Source organism: Eublepharis macularius, chromosome 14, assembly GCF_028583425.1.
Source record: "Eublepharis macularius isolate TG4126 chromosome 14, MPM_Emac_v1.0, whole genome shotgun sequence".
NCBI classification, from domain to species: domain Eukaryota; kingdom Metazoa; phylum Chordata; class Lepidosauria; order Squamata; family Eublepharidae; genus Eublepharis; species Eublepharis macularius.
In genome coordinates this window covers 43,366,754-43,383,769 of record NC_072803.1, presented here as the reverse complement: position 1 = coordinate 43,383,769, position 17,016 = coordinate 43,366,754, and the positions used below count along the sequence as shown (strand labels likewise).

Below are 17,016 nucleotides of genomic sequence, written 5' to 3'. Positions count from 1 at the left end.
CATGTGCCTCCAACTGGTAATCAAGGCCTCTCCTGTCATTTGTCCAGTGAAGCCTTCAGGGCTCAAAGATCTCATCCCTCCATACAAGCCTATTCAGGCACTGTTATTGTCATCAAAAGAGTCTAGGTGATGCCCCCATTGGTGGACACAAGATACAGGTTCTTCTCAGTTGCAGCACCTTGACTTCCCAAAGAAAATCCACTGGCAACATCACTATTGCTGTTCTTTTAAATATGGTCTTCTTTAAGGGGGGCTTTGCTATCTAAGCAGCAGTTGCTATGAAACAGCTGTTAAGTTGTAGATTTGCTGTGCCTCCGATCATTGTGATTCTTATTTTACTCATGCCTTTGTTGCAGTATAGATCAAGCCGAGTTGTTTTAGTGGTTTATTTTGGTTGATTGTTTTAAAAGTTCTGTTCAGATGTGTGTACATTGGGTTAACTTGACATATACTATCCTGGGAGTCATGCAGCCAGATGCAGGATGGGGTATACATTTTTTAATTAAAAACAATTCAGAACTGTCTTTAATAATTTGATGCAAACAAAAGGTTACTACCAGCAAAAGAACTACTCCATGATAGCCTAAACTTGACATTTTGCCATTATCACCATGCTTCTTTGAGGCCTGTTTTTCCCCTACTTGAACAATAGGCTAGTTGAGTAGATGGCTAAGCAGTGATATGCAGCTATTCGTTTGATCTGTTAAAACTCTTAAGTAAATTGACCTTGTCAAAGCAGATACTTGAGACTTTTAGAGTGATCTTCTCACTTCATGTTTATGTATACTTTTTATTTTTAAATTTTATTCAGTGGTACAACAAATACACATAACCATACATTAGTAAAATATAACCAACAAGGTAAAATCCCCAAAGACAAATACAAAACAAAAAAATTAAGAACAAAGAAAAATAAAATGTTTACATATATTTTAATAGGTTTAACAAGATTTTTTGCCTATAGCTGCATTATTTATTAAATCACCTATTTCCATAAGTTCCTAGTATTAAATGGAAGATGAAGTGTTGCCAAGTGTTGACTGGCAAATGATAGAATGAATTCCAAACAGCAAAATGTTTATGTATATTCTTTTTTGTCTTTTTCTACTTCTGCTCCTTGCCTAGTGAAAATTGTCATCCGAGGGGACAGGAACACAGGGAAGACCACTCTTTGGCATAGACTCCAAGGAAAGAAATTTGTAGAAGAATACATTCCTACTCAGGAGATCCAAGTCACCAGCATCCATTGGAATTATAAAAGTGAGTTCATGAACCTATTAAGTTGCCTTATCTGCGTCCATTAGGCATAGTCTTCTGACAGTCGGTATCTGTTCAGAAGGTCAGGGAGAAAACAGTCACTCTGTCCAAGAATTTTAAACTGAAGATAATAAGGACCGAATCTAGAACCATCTGTATGTGCCCTGCTGCTGAGCTGCAGCCTGTCCCCAAAAGAAGCTGTCTTATACTGGATCAGATTATCTAGCCCAGTAGTGTACTCTGTTTTCTCAGGCCATGGGCATTGATCTTCCCCAAGGATTGAACCTGGGCCATTCTGAATGCAAAGGAGGTGCATTACTACTGAACTACATACTTGATGCTGAAGTTATGCTATATATGGAGGGGGGGATAGGTTACAAAGATGTCATTTTTATGGGCCTTTTATAAATCAGGATGTGAGTGGGGGCTTAAAAAAAACCTCTTGGTAGAATGCCATTGCAGAGTATGCCCAAGATAGAGGAGAGTTTTAAAAAAGCTTTTCAAAGTATTCCGCTCCCCCCACCCCCAAGTGTAAGAGGTGAGTTGTGATAAATTTTTGTCATGGCTAAAGTTTATGACAGGTGTTCTTATACTTTGTATTTTATCTTTCACTTGTAGCCACTGATGATATTGTGAAAGTCGAAGTCTGGGATGTAGTGGACAAAGGTGAAGTGATCTTTTTCTCCCCTTCTGATAGTACAATGTTTCTGTCCCAGTATTTAGAACTGATGTGGCAGCATTTGGAAACTAGTTTCTCTTGCTAATGATACCTCCTTGTTTTTTCCCAGTGGCTCAAAAATAGTTTGATACAGAAATTTACAGTGGCTTCTGTAACTCCAAAGTACCTTCTCACAGTGGCGGCTGCCAGCTGCATATCTGAATGATTTACTGATTTGTTCTGGCCTGTGTCCAGTCAGTGTCTGCAGAGGATTCTGTTGTGTGTCTGCATCAAATGTGATCAGTTCCTTCAACCATACTTAATTCAGAGATGCAGAAGAATTGCTCACCCTTAGAGGAGCTTTCTGTTGTATCCTTCCAGTCAGGAAGCATACTTGGATCATTAACGTGTGCAGAAGTCTGCATGAATGTACTCTTCAGTGGGTATTTAATTTTTACTTTGCACACTCAAATATTCTGTCTTTTGGGGTGCAAGAGTAAAGAGCTTCTGATTTTACATGAAGGAGAAACAAACCTCTGTTCAAATTTTGGGGCATCTTGCTTAAGCTTAATCAAAAGAATCTATTATGGTTGATGTCAGATTATCAATATAATATCTATAGAGTGGAGAAGTTTGAAATCTTGCAATCTTTCATTGTTGCACTCATGTTTTTATGTGTTGTTTTCTCTCCTCCACCCCCATGTGCTCAGGCCAAAAAATCCAACTGCGTGAAGCTTTGGGTGAGAGCGACTTTAGATTAGACCCTCAGCCTTTCCTGAGCAAAGCCTCTTGACCCTTCTGTAGCTAAATGCTGATCAGGCTGGGAGTCCTTGCTTCATCTTTTCTTTCTCTTATGTGCATTCTTTGCAGAGTTGTGAGTGGTGTGCTGTACTTTGCAAGGCTGAAATTGAAACGGCAAAAACCGCATGCATTGCAAAGTTGCGTGTTCATTTTTGAACTAAAAAATTTCTCTCCTTGCCTTACAAGTGAATGAATCAGAACTGATAACCCCCATAATCTGATATGGAGCATTTCCCAAGTTTGTAAGATTATACTGAGACACTGGCCAAATTGCACATTTTTCTCAGTGCATCATGCTACGGCTGTGCAACCTCCACTTGCTTCAAGGGCTCTTGTGCAAGTTCTGCTTAAATGAATGGAGACTGTACAGTGACGGTGGAGGATTGCTCCCTTTGTCTCATGCAAAGCATCGCACTTAAATTTGTTTGTATATGTTGCCTACGTTAGTAAGATTGCTGTGCTGTATGTCTGATTTTGCATCCTGTGATTCTGGGTTTCGGAAATTTTGAACTCCTAGGATCACCTCAGAAGAGGGTAGTGCAGAAGCAGTCAGGTGGCCCTCAGTATTTTGCACAGGTGGGAACCTATGAAGCTGTTTAAGAACACTGTTCCATCTATCTCAGTGTTGTATCTGTCTCAGTGCTCTTCACAATACTAAGTAGATCTTTTCCCCAGTCATGCTATCAGAGATACAGATGGTAGAATTGGAGACTTTCTGCATGTAAAATATCTGAATAGGAAGTTCTTCTTGGCACAGTTCCTTCACCTTTCTCCTCTTCCTGCAATCCAAATGTCCTTGACTCCATAACATTTTTTCTTTCATTCTCTAAGTCCACCTATTAAAGAGCCAATGAAATGTAGAAGAATGTTGCATGGTACTAAGTGAAAAGTGTTTGTTTACACTACAGGAAATTTGGGCCAGTCAGGCATTCCCCTGCAAGGCATAGCTGTGTCCTCTGTGTTATGTCTTTAACATGGTGGTGGTGGTGGGGGGGGTGCATAGGTAACATAGGAAAAATGAGAATGTTAAAAAGCCCTTGGCTTTTTGGAGATGTAGGTTAGATCTTCTGCTTGAACAGGAACCTGCTTGGACACCTTGGGCAGCTTTTTCTCAGCAGATACTTGTGAACATTTGCACAGTGCAGTTTGATGATGGCCAACTGGATGGCAGGAATTGGAGTGTCTCTGGACTGAATTTGAGGAGACATGTTCATGTCCCTGTTCCTTGGCGTTTCAGTCTGTGCATGAGACAAGATGGCTTTTGAAATGTTTTAATTTCACCTCTATAATGGTCACACTTCCTAATCTGTGCCTTAAAGTCATATGTTTAAAATGTCGTTCCAGTAGTAAAATCATAGAATCGTAGGGTTAGAAGGGACCTCTAGGGTTATCTAGTCCAACTCCCTGTACAATGCAGGAAATTCACAAATATCCTCCCCCCGACTGCCCCAGTGACCTCTGCTCCATGCCTAGAAGATGGCAAAACACCTCCAGGATCCCTAGCCAAACCACCCTGTGGAAAACTGCCACCCGACCCCAAGGTGGTGATTGGCACTACCCTGTTGCATGATTCTTAGAACTCGCTTGTTAGTTTCTTGAAGAGTTTTGTCTAACTCTTTGCATCAAGTTGCCGCCATCCCAACCTTTTAAGCTCAGGTGTACTGGATCAGAGTCCTTCAGAAATGAACTTTGCATGGCCAGGGAGAGTTAAATTGGCTTTGTAATTGGCTACTTCTGTGCTAGCTGGGTGGCACCACTGATCTGGAGCTCCTTAAATGTGCAGGCAGCTTGCATTGCCTGTGCCAAAAACATCTGGGATATGATGTTATGCAAAATGGTACAAAAGGTGGAACAATTGGATATACACACTCTCCTTTGAGAAGAGTCCCAGGGGGCAGCTTCCCAGCAAGGGTGCATTTCAGTGCCAATGGCCCTGCCCCCTCTGCCTGATCATAGACTGTGCCTTCTCTCCTCTGCTCTTAACTCTGTCCTACTTGATCTTCAGAATTTACAGGGCCCTGGTCCCTCACCCCACCCATTCCTATTGGTGGTAGTCATCTCTTGCTTAGCTCCCTGGTTTGTTGTATATGGCTAGTGACTCTTTATACTAGAGAATATCGTAGGTTCCTACAAGCTGCTGGTACATTGAACATAGCTGGATTGCGCCTGGCCCCAAATATGCATGCATACCCAGTAATCAGCCTTCCTAGCCATTTCTTGCCCCCTCTTCCTCCCCTATTTGGCTCTGGTTGCCCTTAGCCACTGTAGTTTGCATCAACCACCAGAAGGAGCAGTTGCACAGTTGGGGAAACAGCCTTGTAGCAACAGGTTGGAGTTGCATCATCTCACAGCTTCTGCTCTCCTGCCAACGCAGCCTTTGCTGTCCCACATAGCAAATTCCTTTTGTCTGTTGCTGCTGCCACCAACTCCGTAAATTGCTCTCCTAGGCAACTGCCTTGGGTTTGCATAGAGGACACTGTTGGCTATAACAAGAGGTAATGCTCTCCCATTGCATTGTTGAGTATTTACTGCCACTGTGTGTGAACTTCCTGTTTGAGCTTGAAGGAAAAAAGGTGTGCAGTGCTGAAAGTTCTTTTTTAAAAAACCCTTTATGTCCTTTGTGCTTTTTAATCTAACCTTTTAATTGGACTATTTTTGGTTTCTTTCAATAGGCAAATGCAAAAAGCGAGGGGATGGTTTAAAACTGGAAAATGACCCTCAGGAGGTGAGATGAGCACTTCAGATCAATACTTACTAGTCTGTGTTTCCTGTGATGTTTGTGGAACTCGAGAGTAAATGGTTGGAATGTGGAGGGCACCTTCATCCCTGCTAAATCTGGGAAGCTCTGGCTTCAGGGATTTGTGGGGAGGGTTTGGGCATGGGTGGGCTTGTATGTCCAGCAGTGGGTCATTCTGACCAGTTATTGGCTGAACTCTTCTTAAAGGACTTGAAAGTCTAGTATGGTTGAGTAGAAGAATGGATGGCTGTTCTGCTTGCAAAAGAGAGTAAAACATTTTTGAGATATTGCTGTGTCAGAATACCCCCATGTTACTGACTCATCATGCCAGTTTCAAGACACTAGCATCTTGCTGTCCATGAAGGCAAGGCAGAGTATAAATTTTAGAAATAGAAATAAGCTGCCATGTCCTGAAGCCATTAAAAGTATTTGATGTATATAGTTTTCCTTGGATCTGTATCACTTCAGAATGCAAGTACATTTAAATATGACTTAGTAAAAAATCTATGCATTAGGGGAAAAGGCTGGTGACTAGAATTCCTGTCCTTGATGTTCTGTCTTTCAACAAGAAAGGGAGTGCTGAGATGTGCAGTTCCCTCTCCTTTATGTTGCACTGAGAGTGGAAACACACGAGACGAATTACACATGAAGAGCACAGGTTGAGTCATGCAAGCTTCCCTGGGAGCAGTAGTCTTACTCTGCCCCCTCTCCAAGCTCCTGGAGGAAAACTGAGCTGAGTGGTTTTTCTTACAAAGAACAGCCACTCGACTGGAGAAATTCTCACTTTCAAAAATCCACTTGCTTTGGTTTTCCTTCAGGCACTCCAAGACGGGACGGGGGTGGGGGGAAATCCGCGCTGTGATCCCTTGCTGGGAGAAGAAGAATGGGAGGGACTGGGTTTCTCTCTCACTCACAAAATACCTCGGCTTTTTCCCTGCCTCTTGTTATGTTGTTCTGCCACACACACCCAACTCCATCCTGAGCTCCCAGAGGATATTTCCCTGGGATCCTTGCAGGATCTGACATGCGCCTGTGCGTCTTGTGTGGTTCCACCCTGAGTGTACTTTGTAAAGCACCATACACATTGATGGTGCGTAATAAGTACATAGTACAATCCTAAGTGCGTTGTAATACATGTCTCCCTTGCCACTGTGTAGATCAGGTCCCTAGCTTCAGTTCAGTGAGAACAGCAGTCATTATCTCAATCCTAAACTGTGAAATTGCTTAGGATTGTGTTTTAAGATTCATCTTGAGCTCATTCAGAGAAAAAAGTCAGTGACTTAACCTTGAGTCATTTGTCGGGAGCAAATGGAAGAGAATTCTTTACAGTGGTGCTCCAACAGCTTCATAGGCTGCATAAATCTCTGGGAACAATCCAGGTGTGTGTTAGTTTTGACCTTTAAAGCACAAATTATCCCTGGGATCTCCTATTTCCGTGTGAACTTGTAACCTATTCTTTAGGCTGTGCCACTGAGGCCTTGCTTAGCATTCCTCCGCAGGTGGAAAGGGTGGCATCCACCAAGCACAGGGCCTTTTAATGATTGCCTCCCTGTGAGAGCTTCCTCCCCCTGCTTGCTGTATTTGGAGGCAGGTAAAATGTTTCCTCATTCTGCTGAGCATTTAGGGATGGAGCTTGAGTGATGCTGCTGGATTTGCTTGCAATATTTTGATTCTGATTGATTCATTTTTAGCATTCAATTTTTGTTGTTGTAAATTACTTTGAAAATTAGCAAGTTAAAAAGTGGCATAACAGTGTTGCAAATACGCTTAGGATCAGGGTGTGACACTGCTATGTAAATACCCAGTGGGTGTTTATTAGTCAGTTTCAATCTTAATGTGCTAAGCTCCCTGAGAGAAGAGCAGGGGAGAAGCCTCCCTGTGCAACAAAGCATTCCAGGGGAAAGCATGTGACACAAAGTTCCGTCATGGGCATGGGCCTTAGCGCCTCTCAAGAGATTTTTGTTCACAGGTCTCTCAGCAAATGTTAAAAAGCCTCGCTTGCCATTTAGGACTTGCAGATAGTGTGTGTGACAGTGGTACTGCTTATAGGGCCTTTGGATGTGATGTCTCCTGCTTAGAAGTGGGTGGTGAATGGAGGGATGACAGCTGGAGGCATGGATGGGTCATTATGTCTGAAAGGTCAGCAGCTTGAACAAAGGCAGTCAGCTAGTTCCATGAGTCGGCCTCACCTTTGATTGTTAGACTGACACGCAAACTTGCAGCTCACTCAGGATGATGTTTTTGGTTCTTTGGTTGTTGGGGAAACAGGTTATGTTGAGAGCTTTGGGCAGAACCCACTATAATTCTGAGCCAGACTGTTTTGTTCTTTGCTTCTGTTCCCAGGCAGAGTCAGAGATGGCTTTGGATGCAGAATTCCTGGATGTGTATAAGAACTGCAATGGTGTAGTGATGATGTTTGATATCACCAAGCAATGGTAAAAAGCTGCTGGAGTGTTAATCTAACAGCCTTTAACTCATTTTGATTCGATAAGCTCTTTGATCTGCCGCTTTTGTACTTTTTGTATGAGGGCTTTGTGCCAAGAAAAGCTAGATCCAATCTGGACTAGCCAGCAGGTCTGTGTGTACTGCATACTTTTGGAGAGAGTGCGTGGCTGTCCTTTGGATTCTTTGATGCAAGGGATGGATATGCTCCTAGGAATTTCTCCTACTCTTGGAGAGATCAGAAAATCCTGAGTCGGAATCCTAAAGTTCATTAAATATGAAACTTTTTTTTTATTCTGCTTGGTTCTTCAGAGCTTGAGTAAGTGTCCGAATTACTACACTGAAGCGAAAATGGTAAAGTATAGGGTTTAGGTTAATCATATCAAACTCTTTTGATAATTAGAAACATGCCCTTGGAGTGAGTCTCTAAAAAATTTAAACTGTTTTCAATGCAGTTAATGAAACGGATATTAGACTGTGTTCTAGGAGAGAATTCCCCATAGCTCTTGCACAGAAGGGAGTGCCTGCTACAGCATGTTTGCTGAATAGCACATCCAGATTTATGCAGATTGGATTAATTAATCATCACACATATGACTGGCTATTACTTTTTGGGTGATGTGCTTGGTTAGTACTGTCACCCGGTTAAAGCCACCGACACCTGCGGCACCCCATTGAAGTTCTGAGAAGAGGGGAAATCTTCTACATGGCTCCTCAAAGCATAATCATGTACACGGTGTAATATGGCCTAGAGGCTGCTGTGCCATCAAAGCCCAGTCCTTCCTAATTGCCTGAATGGATTCTGCCTGAAGTGTTCTCAGAAGGCTACTTGGCCTGGGCTGAGGCGTGCTTGGAAGGGAGTATGTAACCCCTGGCACTCACTTGCGTGTGAAGCTGCTTAATGCTAAACAAGACTGTCTTAACTTGGTATTGTCTACACTGACTAGGAGCAGCTCTCCAGGGTCTCAGACAGGGAAAGGTCTTCCCTGCTATCTAAGATGCTGGGGACTGAGCCTGGTACTTACTGCATGCATGTGTGCTATAGCATGGAGCTAGTGGGTTCATTAGGAGGAGGCTGCCTTGTTCAGAGTCAAACAATTGGCCCATCTTCTTCAGTACTGTCTGCATTGGTAGTGCCTTCCAGAATCTCAGGCAAAAGAAGGTGTTTCCTAGTATCTGCTCTCTGTAGGTGCTAAGAACTGAACCCAGAACCGTCTGAATTAGTTTTTTTTTAAAAAAAATCTGTACTACTTTTCTCCAAGCTCAAAGCAAGTGCTTACACGGCTAAATGACAGTCCCTTCTCATTGCTGTTCTGTCCAGTGTATATTTTATATGCATGTTCCATAAATTCTGTGCTGTGTTGTCATATGTATGAATAACAGCATATCCGTTATTCAGGAGTGGGTGCAATTTGGTAGCAGGCTTGCAGTCTACTGGAGTCATAATTAAAGCCTTCTTTCCATTTGATCCAGGACCTTTAACTACATCCTGAAGGAGCTTCCTAAAGTGCCGACTCATGTTCCAGTGTGCGTGCTTGGGAACTACCGGGACATGGGTGAGCATAGAGTCATCCTACCAGATGATGTCCGGGAGTTCATCGATAACCTGAACAGGTGAGAGCAGTAGCAGTGTGGCTGACTCTGCAGGCTCAGTGAACTTCACTGTTGAACTATCTGACATATGTTGAATTGCTGCCCCACAGTCCTCTGAATGTGGTGGTGCCCCTTAGGAATGTGAGCATGTTGAAATGAATACCATGGGGTAGATCCTGTGGGTCTGTTCTGCTAATGGCAGTGTTCTCCTCTGGCATAAGGAGACAGAGGAAATCACCACTTTTAGTTGAATAGACTTACAGGAAGCCACCCAATATCCTTATATAAATGAACTGGAATGCTGCTTTGTGTGTGCGGCAGTCAAAAATAAGACTCCCTTGGCTGCCGCACCAACCCACAGAATTCATTTCTTTGCTAGAGGAAAACTGGACTGAAAGCAGAGTGGGTGGATTCAGGCAATCATTCCCCCTCCTTCATATTTGTACCCTTTATGTATTGTTTGCCTTCAGAGAATCCAGTTCCATTTGACTCCCAAGGAGCAAGCCATTTTACCCTCTGAGCAGATCCCAGGCAATCTGCTCAGCAGCTGCATGCCAGCTTTTTGGCAGAGCTGATAGGTTAATTTGCCCCTCGGGAAACTTAATAAGCCCCCTGGCAAGTTAAACTGTCAGGCTATCTGTAGTCTTAGAGAGATTGTCATCAACTTACTCAGTGAGTACCGCCTTCTTCCTGTGCCCCCCCCCTCCCCGCCTCAGGCACAATGTTCTTCTTTCCATTTCTTTCATGCTGGGCAGACCTCCTGGCTCTTCGTACTTTCGCTATGCTGAGTCTTCCATGAAGAACAGTTTCGGCCTCAAATACCTGCACAAATTCTTCAACATCCCATTCTTGCAGCTGCAGGTAAGAGTGCTCCCATCCTTGTAAGCCAAGATGTCCCCATGCCTAAAGCCCTTACTAAGCTGACTGCTTACCTACTCATTCTTACAGCTTGTTTGGGGGGTGGGGGAGGACTCAGTGGGATAGTCTGATGGGCCAAGCCTTGTCAGTGGCCTTGTGTATTTTGCCATTTGCTGGAAGAGTCTTCTTCCAGCTGGGGCTTGGTTGCTACGGAAGAAGGACGCTCTTGTTCATGGAAGATAGATCTGTTATAGGCAGTTAGCCATGACACCTAATAGCCTCTGAGCACTGGTTGCTAAAGGATAGCAGTGGACCAAGATTTGTGCTACCTTGCCCTGCTTATGTGCTTCTTGGAGGCATTTGGCCACCAAGGCAAGCAGGGTATTGGACTAAATGGATCTTCGATCTGATACAAGTCATGTTACTATTGACTGTTCCTCCATTTGTGACAGTCATGTGCTTTGAATTAAAACTTAAGACTTGGCAGGCTGAATTCTGTGCCCAGAGCCATGTTGGCGATTCTTGTGCCTATCTTGATGTACCTTAACTGAATCTAGTGGAACAGAAGACTCAACTAGATATGATGGTGTCCCTGTGTCCACCATGGGGATGCCACCACCATTTTAAGGCTTGAATCTTCTTTCAAAAACACTGGTGGGAGCCTGGTCCTAAAAGCCTACCTGATGGTGCCCTGGCTGAGATGCTTGAAAATGGCACTTGGGACTGGGGGGATGGTAGCTGCAGCAGCATCAGTGAGGGATGGTGCTTGGGAAGCAATGGGGAAAAGCAGTCCGATGTTAAGACAAGGGCATCTCCATTGCTCAGCAAGCACTGCCCTTATCTCTACTGCTGCGGCTCCTGTGTGTCTCCTCCATGCCGTTTTCAAGTCTCCTCTGCTAAGGTAAGACTGCACGAGTCTCTGTCCATCCAGGGTGCCATCAGATAGGCTTTCAGGATTGGACTCCTGTGACATTTTTGAAAAAAGACAATCCCAGCCTTAAAATGGTGATGGCATCCCTGTGACAGGCATGGGGGCACTCTCAAGTCTAGTTGAGCCCACAAATAGAGGCTGAAGAGCAGGAAATTCTGCTGTGTTGCCTGCTTGCTCTTGTTCAGTCGTCTGCTGCAGTAACTGTGGTGCCTTGTTTTACAGCATGGTCATTGCTGTTCCTGAAGATGAGTAGAAATGGTAGGGAGAGCTTTACAAGGGATGTTGCTACCTCAAGGTGGCCAGAATGCTTTCTAACAGCTACTGACAACTCTGCCATCTTGATCAGGCCTGCCTTGCGTATAAAGAAGCAGCTGCAGTTTGTTGAAATTGCATTTGGGAGACATGGGAGACATTGAGTGCCCCCCCCCCAGGCTGTCTTGAGTTCTCAGAGAGTGTCTGTCCTTTGTGTTCCTGTTTCGTTGCTAGTGCCTTTGAATGATGAATTAGTTGGAATTTTCTGCTGCAAACACAATGCGGAGCAGCTGGCCCGGCTCATGGAGCAGAAGCTATAAAAAGCTGGCATGCTCCCGTGCAGCCTGTTGGAGAAGAGGAGACAAGACTGCCATATTGGGTCAGAACAATGCTTTCTGTGGTTCATCATTCTGCCTGCCAGCTCTGGTCAGGCAGATGCCTCGGAGCGCTTCTCAAAGAGATCAGACACTGATATGCAGCTGCTCTTGATATTCCCCCATCATGTGACAGTCAGAGGGATAGTCTGAACATGAAAGTAGCACTTGAAATTACTTGAATTGGGAGGGACCCAAAAAGTTTTGATCTGAGAGCCAGTATAATGTAGCAGAGAATGTGAGACTTGGACTGGGAAGGTTCTGGATTCAAGTTTCCCCTCAAATGTTTTGGCTCAGTCTGTGTCTGCTTGTCTCTGCTTTTCACAATGTGCTTGTGTGAATAAAATAGGACAAGGACAAACTCCCAGGTTCATTGTTGTGCTTCTTATAATTTTCAGGGATTTCAGCTGCTTAGGAAGTTGGGCTGCATAGATTATAGATCTGCACTAGGAAAGGCAGTTGTAGCAAACTGTCACTAAGTCTAGAAGATCAATCTTTTTACTTGGCATCCGCTTTTCCTTTGGGATAGAAAGGTATGATGTATTTTAAAGAAATCTGTGGCTCCAGTTCTGTAATGGTGATTTTGCTTATCACGAGAGGGACGAGACACCCTGTTTCCCACTATTGGGAACCAGTACTGAGATTTCAGCAGGTATTGCTCACACTAGTCCTTAGGACTGGAAACTTGCCTCTTTTTTTTTTTTAATGAAACCCAAGATTTTCAGTAAGCTGGATTTTGTACTCATAACCATGTTTAGTAGTCTGCGGCACACCCACATAGCCTTGATTGTTTTTGTTCTGTTTGGTTGTTGGTGTCCTAAATGGCATGTGGATGTGATTGTGTCAGTTTTGAGTTGCATGTTCTTGTCTTCGTGTTATGTTCGTGCATGTTTCATTGTGAAAGTGTATGATGAAATGTGTGCTGTGGCTGATATGGCCAGCTTTTATTGGAAAATTTGGTAAGGGGGCTGTCATTTTTCAGTCCTTGTCTAAATCAGGTCTTATGATTTGATCATCCATGTGTATAGCGCTGTATAGAGTACAAATACACAGGCCCTTACTTAGAGGAGTTTGGACATAAAGAAGCACAACCAAAGGGAGGAGCAGTAGGGAGGTGCGGAGAAATGGGTATTTGTGTGTGCTGCAATGGATGTCAGCTTAACATCAGCACAGACTGCCTTAATTTTGATCAGCATCCTTTTGCTTAGGACAGCTGCTAGGCATGCTGAAATGAGAGTAACATTGAGCAAAATCACACAGAGATGGGCTTCGGCTAAAAACCTTGTTCATAGAACAGTGCCTTCAGCCAAACCTTTGGCTTGCAGTCTGTGCAGTGACCACAGCAGCATTTGCATTGTAGCATAGAAACCTGGCCGTGGCATCTCTGCTTTCAAGCTTCAAAACACATAGGCAGTGCCAGATAATCTTGAAAGCTGTGGGGTAGGTTGGAGGGAGGCTTAGGTTTTAGGATGCGGCACTGAATAAGTAGTGCGTGGGTTCAGCATCATCTTTATATGTCAGCAAAGGGGTGTGTGTGTGTGTTAAATATTTCTTTAAGCTAGGCGATTGTGAATCTTGCATACTGTAAGCAGTGTCCAAAGAACAGTGGCAGTAGTACCATAAGTCCATAGTACCTTTATTTTTACAACTTATTGGTTGCATTCTCTCCTTGAAATCATGCCTGGAAACTATTTTAAAAGGATAAGACACTACATCAAACTGATTGGTAAATGCATCAAACCCCAGCAATGGGCTGTGAAGGTTAAAATTGTGGTCACCAAGAAGAGCATCATTTGGGCCTGTCCCAAGGAAGCACGGATTGTTAAAATTTAAAAAGTGAAGAGTGTCAAATGAGACTGTCTGTTTTTTTTCCTTTGAGCAGCAGAGTGCAACACTGTATGGCATACCATCCTTGAAACTGAGGAGGAGCTCCAAATGCAGCTTGTGTTCAGTTACGGCAAGAACAGAGTTGGATGTTCAAAGATGAGGGAGAGTGATTCCCAAACCCTTTATATGAACCTGAGTTGCTGGAGGGCCTTTACTTGGAAAGCTTTATACTTAAAGTAAAACAAAAAGGCCCAATTCAGATCAAAATGAAGAGTGAAGTTGTGTTCCCATTTTATTTGCTGAGTTGCCTGTTGTGTTTATCTTGTCCTTCCTCCAAGAAGCTCTGGGTGGCATACATATTTCTTCTCTCCTCCAGTTTATTCTCGCAAGGTAGAACCTAAGACTGGCACAAGGTCATCTAGGAAGCTTCATGGTTGAGTACAGATTTGAAACTGGGTCTTCCCAGTCCTAGTCAGATACTCTTACCATCATCCCACCCTGGCCCTTGATTGTGCCCACAGGCAAGGTGAGGTCACTGCTCCTTTGAGGTTCTCTCTCATACGACTCCTGTTGGCTGTTTGTTCCTTTGGTTTGCTTGGCTCCCTCCCCCTAGGCTAAGGCTGCTATTTAATTCATGGCCCTCTACTAGGAGCAGTGATACCCAGGTGCCGAAACTGGATCAGGCTACATTCAGGTGGCCCCGTTGAGAGATCTGTTACATGGTGACCTGTCCTGATCCGAACTGCTCCTTGTCTCGATCTCCCTCTTCTTCAGAGAGAGACATTGCTGCGACAGCTGGAGACAAATCAACTCGACATTGACGCGACGCTGGAGGAGCTCTCTGTGCAGCAGGAGACGGAAGATCAGAACTACGAAATGTATGTCTGTTGAGTTCTCCTGGCTGGCCCTTCCTTCTCCATAATTTGTTAGTACGGTGGCAGGAACTGAATCCCATCATAGCACATTTTTACATTATGGCCTTCTTCCTATCCCATTTCTCCCATAAAATAATACAACTCAGAGTTGGCAGCACGAGCTGCAAAGCAAACACTTGGCATTTAAAAAAGAGAGACGCTTCGTTGAACAGGGTGTCTCAGCATTTTAAGAGTCCTGATATGGGGAATGCAACAGACAAAAATTAGTCAATAGGTGCTCAATTCTAACTTTGAGAATTGAAGCTTATATGAAAAGCTAAGGCCACCACCAGACAGCCCTGTTGCATTCTCAAGAGGATGTCTTTTCCAAGCCATCATGTGCCGTATGGAGTTGTTCTTACAGCGTCTCCATTTTGGAGAATTCTAACTTTATGTCATCTCCCCCCACCCCCCAACTATGCCACCTGAAGTCCTATCTAAACTTTAGCTCATGCAAGTTTTTTTTTTAAATCCTGTTAATTACCATACTGCTGTTCAAGGAATCATGAGAATTGTATTTCAGCAAGAGTGCTGAGTGTTCCTTTAGGGATCCTTATTTTGCTCCTGTTCCTTTACCACACAACCCACTTACAGTTCCCAGATTTTCCTGGAAAGAGGGAAGACTGTGTTTTTGTCTATAGTGTGACTCTGCTTGGGAGCATTCTTTGAAAGCATTGCAAAATGTTTCTGTTTGGCAGGCTCTTGGGGATTGACAGATAGGGGTGAGTGCAGACTATTAATGTATTTTTCTTTCAGCCATGAGTTGCTACCACATTTAAACAGTGCATGTTTAGCCTATTTCCTGGTATGAGTAGAGATTTAAAATTTCAGGAAAATTTGAAGCCATGGGAGAGAAGACCCTTTCCCCCTTAAATAAAAATGCAAGTTTGGGGAAGGGGGATTGAAATACGTATAGTATTTACTTATTAAATTATGCTATTTAGTATGTTTATGAAATATAAATAAATGCTTTACAGAATAATGGGGTGTGCTTCCCAGGAGAATGTATTTAGGATTGCATCCTTACAGTGCCATACTATACTCTTCTAAATCCATTGATCACTGTAGACTTAGGAGGGTGTAACTCTGCTTAAGACTGCACTGTTAATAATAATAATAACAACATTCGATTTATATACCGCCCTTCAGGATGACTTAATGCCCACTCAGAGTGGTTTACAAAGTATATCATTATCATCTCCACAACAAAACACCCTGTAAGGTGGGTGGGGCTGAGAGAGCTCCAGAGAGCCGTGACTAGCCCAAGGTCACCCAGCTGGCTTCAAGTGGAGGAGTGGGGAATCAAACCCGGCTCTCCAGATTAGAGTCCCATGCTGTTAACCACTACACCAAACTGGCTCCCTGTTAATTTTCCAGGAAAAAAATTGTGAATATACCTCAGAGTAGAGGGCTTTTTATAAGTCCATGACTTTGGACAGAGATAGGCTGGAATAAATTTGCCAGTAAGCTGCATTTTAAAAGTGTCCTTAGTCTGAGAAAAGCTTGTCTTGGCAATCTTGTGAGGTTTCTTTCTGAGCTCCCCCTAGTGGCATTAATGTTTGGGATAGCTGCGTAGGACTTAAGCGCTGTGGGGAAAAAAGGACCTGATTGCAATTCAGGCTTGCAAACAGCCATTCACCTGCTGTCCTGCAATAACTGGGAATCAACTTCCAGGTGATCAGGAAGGGAAGCATTACAAAAGGGTGTTTGTTTCTTCCTTTCAGGTGATAACCAAGAAAGATGCATTTGGTCAGGCAAGGTAATAAAAAGTTCCGTAGGCTAGTACTACTGTAAGGGGTTAAGATAAGAGTTCTAGTTTTTTTTTTTTGCTAGAAGCCTTTAATTTTGGACTTTCCTGAATCTGTTCTCTCCCCCCCCTCCCCCGACAGCTTCCTTGAGATGATGGAGGCTCGCAGCCGAGGGCATGCTTCCCCTCTGGCAACCAATGGGCAGAGCCCTTCATCAGGGTCTCAGTCACCAGTGGTTCCACCAGGCAACACTTCGGGGAGTTCAAGCCCAAGCACCCCCCAGCCGCAGCTTCCACTCCCTCAGCAGAATCCAGCCATCCCAGCCACTTCCCTGGAACCGCCTACATCCCAAGTGCCGGTGCTTCTGCCAGAGCCCCAGCTACCTGTAGGAACAGCTGCCCCCACCCCTGCAGTTGCAGCCCCACCTCAGAAGCGCAGCATCATCTCTCGGCTTTTTGGAACATCTCCTGCTCCTGAAATGCCCCCACCTCCACCAGGTAAGCCCAACAGGTACCAGAGTTTCTTTCCTTCTCGTGTGTGTTGTAGTTTGTATGGTGGTGACTTCACCTGTTCATTTATATTTAAATATTTATATCTCGCTCCCCCCCACCCCAAGGGACCCAA

At 44.0% G+C, this 17,016-nt stretch overlaps 1 protein-coding gene across 4 annotated transcripts in view; it reads left to right on the top strand.

Moving 5' to 3' along the window:
• RABL6 (RAB, member RAS oncogene family like 6) overlaps positions 1-17,016 on the top strand; it is a 40,709-nt gene that overhangs the window by 9,269 nt on the left and 14,424 nt on the right. Inside the window, exons 2-10 of one of the 4 annotated variants that reach the window (XM_054997678.1) lie at positions 1,126-1,260; positions 1,876-1,923; positions 2,626-2,655; positions 5,389-5,441; positions 7,797-7,888; positions 9,369-9,509; positions 10,244-10,349; positions 14,505-14,608; positions 16,534-16,889. In XM_054997678.1, coding sequence (XP_054853653.1) covers positions 1,126-1,260; positions 1,876-1,923; positions 2,626-2,655; positions 5,389-5,441; positions 7,797-7,888; positions 9,369-9,509; positions 10,244-10,349; positions 14,505-14,608; positions 16,534-16,889 — 1,065 coding nt within the window. Of the gene's footprint in view, positions 1-1,125; positions 1,261-1,875; positions 1,924-2,625; positions 2,656-5,388; positions 5,442-7,796; positions 7,889-9,368; positions 9,510-10,204; positions 10,350-14,504; positions 14,609-16,533; positions 16,890-17,016 lie in introns of all 4 variants that reach the window. The other 3 variants (XM_054997676.1, XM_054997680.1, XM_054997677.1) reach the window with 3 other exon arrangements.